Source organism: Oryzias melastigma, linkage group LG19, assembly GCF_002922805.2.
Source record: "Oryzias melastigma strain HK-1 linkage group LG19, ASM292280v2, whole genome shotgun sequence".
Lineage (NCBI taxonomy): Eukaryota > Metazoa > Chordata > Actinopteri > Beloniformes > Adrianichthyidae > Oryzias > Oryzias melastigma.
Genome location: NC_050530.1, coordinates 8,305,118 through 8,311,415, shown reverse-complemented (window position 1 = coordinate 8,311,415; position 6,298 = coordinate 8,305,118). Strand labels below are relative to the sequence as shown.

Below are 6,298 nucleotides of genomic sequence, written 5' to 3'. Positions count from 1 at the left end.
CCAATTTAGCTCCATAATAAACAAGTTGCTTTTATCCATGCAAATTCATGGTGCTCCTCTTTTGGTAAATTAAGAAACAAAAGTAAAAATGAACCACATGTTTGCTTTTAAATAATAGTTAAATATTGCCTTGGAAGTATTTTAAATCAATTCAAATATTGCTAAATAAAGTATTGTGATATTTCACTGGATCAATATTTTCTTACACCAATTCTGACACAAAGATGCATTGAACCCTTTTAGCTCCAAACTTACCTTAGTTTAGCATCTGCCTAAAGCTAAAACAAGCTTTTGTTTTTATCGTAGCTGGAAATAAATTCAAACATTAAGGGGTTGATGAATCAGGATAAAAATGTTTAATTTCTAAAATGAGATTGATGTCTTCTGTCATAGTGTGCTATGGTCTGGGTATGGACAACCTGGGAGTCATCGACAACCATGGTATCACTGTGGTAACATCGGCTAACGTGAAGCAATTCAACAACTGCAAGAAAATTTTTGGAAGTCTTGCGTTCCGCGCCCAGAGCTTCGAAAGGTGAGAGGTCAAGTTGGAAACTCGTCCAACCAATACACTTAATTGCAGGAAAACATCCAGGGTGAAGAACTCCAGTCGTCTTGTGGTTGACTTGGAGACTTTAGAACGAATTTTATAAAAATAATCTAGATTTCAGAGACCCTTCGTAGTCCTTTTAGCATAAGACTGACACAATTATTCAACCATTATAACTTTTAACACTCTAAAACAATATTGCTCAAAGTTTGAGTTTTTAACTAGTCAAAAACGTACAGAGGTGGAAGTAAAGAATATCAAAGAGAAACAGGATCACTGATTGCTGACTAAGCAATCAAACAACGAACATGATGGTAATTTCTAGATTTGTGTAAAGTCACTGGATCACACCGTCACTGTCCATACGGTTTCTCGCGGTGATCTCCCTTTAAGGGATTAACAGAAAAGTTTAAAATGGAATTGAATTAAATCGATGAAAGCACCCACACTTTTGGTTACCTGATTGTACAAAACAAAGACAGAGAGGCTTTGAAAGAGTTTTTTATATCTGGTCTACATCCCTACTGTCCCAGAGTCCATTATTCTGCTGCAGGATCAGACGGAGAAAACATATAATTTCACGTTTTTTCTGAAATTCAAAGCCTTCCAGACGCCACAATGGCTCTTGATGTTTTCATTGTCCAGGGATCCTGTAACGAACACATCCGGCCTCACTCTGGAGCAGCTCCAAACTTTCAAGAACTTGGAGGAGATTGCAGGTATGAAACATTAAGCTCAAACTAAAAATAAAAATTTATAATAAAATTATTTTATGCATGTCTGGATTCTCTTTTGTGTTCAGGTTATCTGTACATTGATGCGTGGCCTGAGGAGCTCAAAAATCTGAGTGTGTTTGAGAACCTGCAGGTGATCCGAGGCAGGATGCTCTACATGTAAGTGTTTAAACAAATGTTTAATCTAAAATCATATAAAATATGTGATTTTGGTTTAACTAAGTTAAACTGCAAACCTTGACAAATCAATAATCTGAGAAAATACAAACTATTGCCTCAAAAACTGATCCAATTTTCTTTTTGCGTCACTGCATGCCACAGTGTTGATGTTCTTTCCACTCACACTGTGCCTTTTGTTTGTGCACATTTCTTCCCTTTTTCTCGTGTTGAAGAAGTCTGCTGGCTTTCATGATAATAAATGCTAATTATTAGCCAGCTCTGCTGCTTTGACCTGCAACACATTCCAGCCGGTCTGTGTGCTGTTCAGCTGTGCAGCTCCCCTAACTAGGTCAAATGTGTTATTCGATACCAGTTTACAATAAACTCTGGCATTGTTGTTTATTGTAGCTGGCTGCAGTCCCAGCTGTTGTCAAAGCGAATAGGTTCATTTTTTACCTATAATATTTTTCTGCGTGATGTTTTTACTAAGTTTGCCCAATCTCTGTGTTTTTGTGCAGGGGTGTGTTTTCACTGGCCATCCAGAACCTAAACATCTCGTCTCTTGGGCTGCGTTCGCTGCGCAGCGTCAGCGGAGGTCTGGTTATGGTATACAACAACTCACAGTTGTGCTACGTCGATGAAGTGATCTTGAAGAATCTGTCCCATCATGGAGAGGGGCCCAACATCATCCTAAAGAAGAACAAGGAACTCCAAGTCTGTGGTGGGTAAAAACACACTTGAACTGGAAAAGTTGCATTACCTGCGATAATACTAGTGTGAATGCTTTAAAAAATAGTTGCTGAAGATGCTGAAGCTTTTTCCTGAAAATGGTGGCGCAATTTACTTTAATTGCTGAAGAGATTTGATGAAAATTCAAAAGCTATTTGCAATTTGCAAAAAAAAAAAATTGAAATTTTGTTAAAGAACTATAAAAGAGCACTTAAGTTTACCTAAATTTCTAAAAGAATTTGTAGTACAATTGCTTAAAAATACATGCAGGTTTTGCAAAATTATCAATCCGTCAATGGAAAAATGTCACAAGAGCATGTTAAAAACAGCATTTTTGTCATAGTGGATCTTTAACGTCCCGAGGAGCTGCTGTGGCCGCGTTGGTCTTATCCATGAAGAAAATCAGCCCATCTTCCTGCATTCTGCTCTGTTAAACATTAACTGATGTAAATGTGAAAGTTTCTTTTCACATTATTAAATGAAATCCTGCAAGATGTCTGCAGTTTCACGCTGACATTAGAGCTCAAGTTACCGAGCTGGATTTTATTCTGAAAGGTAGAAAATACAGTCAGGAAGTCAGATGTTGTTTTTATTTTCAATAAATGATGCACGTTTATTTTTCTGAATTTTATTTTGAAAAGTGCTGCTCAAACTTATTGGCATGCATGGTCCTACATCTGTGTGTTTCCAGAGGCGGAGGGGCATGTCTGCCACTCGTTGTGTAAAGGAGGCTGTTGGGGCCCGGGACCCAGACAGTGTCTGTCCTGCTTGTCCCTCCGGCGCGGTACTGAGTGTGTGGAGCACTGTAACATCAATCAGGGGTAAGAGCTGTTGTGTGTCTGCAATATATTAACAAAGTACAGCCTGCAGTTGCTGTTATTACACTGTATTCAAAGTATAAAGCTACACTTGAATTGAACTAAGGCTAGATTGACTGCTGTGACTGAACGCAAATCAATGGAAGAGCTTTTAGTTTGAAGTGTACCCTTAAGCAATGATGCTGTTTAGTTTGGTGCAGACTGACTGAATGTATCAATAGAGATCGATTTCTACTGATTCATTCTTAGGATGCCTAAAATATCAATATACTCTCTTTTTGAGAGTGATAGAAAAACTTTATCAAGAGCTCAAAAAATATATGAAAATATGAGTCTGACAAGGTTTTAAGAATGGATTCCCTTAATTAAATTAATGTTTACATGGAAAATAAAATATAAAATTGTGACTGTTTTGTTTTTAGAACAATATTATGTTTCTCTTTAGACAAAAAAAGACTAACAAATGAACTTTTTTGCTGGTTTTTAACCATTGGTAACAACCCGAAGCATTTTTGAGCACTTTTTTTTATTATGTTACAATTTACTCTAATAATCTATCTATAATCCTTCATCCCTGACTTTATTTACAGGTATACAAAAATAATACTTTCAAGTTGATCCTAAATTAAATGAGCATTAATGGCTATGTTGCAAATTAGAACCTTAAACTGGTCAAAAATCCTCACTCCTTATCAGTTTTGTCAATTTTTTTTCACAAAAATTGAGAGCATACAATTTTAGAAAAAAGATCTAAAGTGCAGAAATAAAAATAAAATGTGTGAATCCAAAAAAACAAAACAAAGAAAAGGTCAGAAAAATGTGGAAAACAGGCGACCCTCCACTGAATGAACACAATTTACGTTAAATGATGAAGGGATTTTCTGAAAATGCAAAAGTTATTTGCAAAATGTTAAAATAAAAAAAAAAATGGAAATTTTGTTAAAGAACTATGAAAGAGCGCTGAAGTTGACCTAAGTTTATAAATTGTTGTAAAATTGATTCAAACTCTAATATATGCCAGTTTTGCAAAAATATTTAGTGTGTTGCTTAAATATGAGCTAAACTCCAAACTAGCGTAAAAAACCTTAGTTTACGCTAAATTAGCTAGAAAAAAAGAAAGCTAGCTTGTTGCTTAAATACTAGCTGAACTCCAAAATAGCCTCAGTAAACTAAATTAGTCAAAAACATTAGCCTGGATTTGTTGATGCTGGAAGACTTGTCCTGCTCAGTCAGGTGGCTTTCTGCTTAAAATACAAACAGAAAGCTAATATTAGTGTTGCTGTAACGCAACCCCCCCACATGTGTTTGTTATTACAGGCGTGTGCGTGAATTTGAACTCAAGTCTGTCTGCACCCCCTGTCACGAAGAGTGTCGACCTCTCAACGGCACTGCCGCCTGCAAGGGTCCGGTAAGACTACTGGGGCTGAGACCCTCATTTATAAATAATCTCAGTTGTCATCTCAGTTAAAAACATTTTTCTTTTTAATCTAACATCAAGTATTTGCATTTTATGTCTTCACACAAAGATCTTTCTGCTTTATTTGCCGTTGGTTATTCCTGATTTTATTCCCTGTTTCTAGGAAAAATCAATAGTAAGCCTTTTTGCAGTATTGACCTGCTCTCAGTCAGATGCTCTATATTGAACATTTAGGGGGATTTCGATTGAATTTTTGAAGCAGATTTGTGTTCAGATTTTTCCTAACAAACCCAGAGCACCCGAGTGCCTCACTGAGCCGGTTTTGTCTGAACTCATCTTGTTTTTACTCTTTGTCATGGTGAACATTTCTGATTTTTGTCTAGTTTTGAATGCTGAAGTGGCTGACCCATCATTGTGTTTTTTTTTGTTTTTTTTTTATCCGCTTTCCATCTCAAATCTGTCTACATTTTCACTGACATACCTCATTTCCATCCTTCCTTTTTGTTGAATAATAATTAATCTTTCTATGCTTTCAATAAAAAAATTTTTTGGATTTTTTTTTTTATTATTTCTTTAGTTAGCAAACTACAACCTGATCAGCAATTAGGGTTAAAATAATCTTTAATGAAAAACTCCAAATGTTTGTAGCCATTTTAGGAGAAAGGCTTTCTGATTGTTGGATGTCACCGGTTCAGGGTGCAGAGGATTGCATGCAGTGTCGACACTTCCAGGACGGAGCGGTCTGCGTGGAGCATTGTCCGAGTGGTGTGAAGGAGGATCATCAGACCATATGGAAATACAGCAACGCTACAGGGCACTGTCTGCCGTGCAACACCAACTGCACCCTTTCGTAAGTGAACCCTGACCTGAGGGAAGAAAACCCTCCTTCAGAGCAGAGATGGGGATTCATGTGGAGTTGTTTTCAGTTTCAGCTGCTCAGTGAAGGATGAGCGGGGCTGCCCTATTGACAGCCGAACAGGGTAAGCCCTCCATTTTCAAATATTTTTCTGCTTGAAATGATGAGTCTTTTCATCAAAGCAAACACATTCTCTTCATTTTAGACCAGGCACAACTATAGCAGCAGCCGTGGGTGGAGTTGTTCTCTTCTTCATCCTCCTGGCTCTGCTGGTTTTCTATCTGAGGCGACAGACTAAGCTGAAGAGGAAGGAGACGGTGAGGAGGTACCTGCAGGAGCAAGAGGTGAGCAGCGGCAGGAGAGATGGGAGGTCTTGCAGCTTCGCTGGAGCTAGATCCTGAGGTGTTTTTCCCTCTCATTTCAGCTGGTGGAGCCTTTAACACCCAGCGGCGCGTCTCCAAACCAAGCCCAGATGCGCATCCTGAAAGAGACTGAGCTGAAGAAGCTGAGGGTTCTGGGTGCGGGGGCCTTCGGCACCGTCCACAAGGTGAGTTTCCTGTAGATTTGCAGTAGGATTGTGCGATATAGCGGTGCCAGTGTTGGTATCGGGCGATATTTGCATTTTTTTTAGATTATCTGTATCGCTTAGACAGAAATAAATGCTTATTTTCATTCTTTCTGCTTTTGAAGGAAGTTTTATTTTAGAAAACTGCCACATTCTATTCACCACATCCGCCTGTCAATGGACATAAAGCGGCTGTTCGGACCGCTAGCTAAGTTATGCTAGCTGTCCGAGCTTTTAGCTCAAAGCTCAAAGCTAACTAGAAAAGTTGCATTACCTGCAATAATGCTGGTATGAATGCTTTTTGGTGAATGTGGTCGCTGAAGATGCTGAAGCTTTTTGCTGAAAATGCTAAAGAATTTACTGGATTTGCCGAAAGGATTTGCTAAAAATGCTAAAGCTGTTTGCTAAAGTTGCTAAAGGACTTAAAGTTGCAGAAAGTACACAAAGAATTTGAAGAGTTTCTTAAAAAA

General features: G+C 38.0%; 1 protein-coding gene across 1 annotated transcript in view; it reads left to right on the top strand.

Annotated features, from left to right (window-relative positions):
* Positions 1 to 6,298, top strand: part of erbb2 (erb-b2 receptor tyrosine kinase 2) — a 28,536-nt gene that overhangs the window by 16,217 nt on the left and 6,021 nt on the right. The window contains exons 9-18 of the mRNA XM_024284546.2: positions 394 to 535; positions 1,196 to 1,269; positions 1,353 to 1,443; positions 1,962 to 2,164; positions 2,864 to 2,993; positions 4,308 to 4,398; positions 5,103 to 5,257; positions 5,334 to 5,387; positions 5,469 to 5,607; positions 5,688 to 5,810. Of these exons, the coding sequence (XP_024140314.1) occupies positions 394 to 535; positions 1,196 to 1,269; positions 1,353 to 1,443; positions 1,962 to 2,164; positions 2,864 to 2,993; positions 4,308 to 4,398; positions 5,103 to 5,257; positions 5,334 to 5,387; positions 5,469 to 5,607; positions 5,688 to 5,810 (1,202 nt within the window). The remainder of the gene's footprint in view (positions 1 to 393; positions 536 to 1,195; positions 1,270 to 1,352; positions 1,444 to 1,961; positions 2,165 to 2,863; positions 2,994 to 4,307; positions 4,399 to 5,102; positions 5,258 to 5,333; positions 5,388 to 5,468; positions 5,608 to 5,687; positions 5,811 to 6,298) is intronic.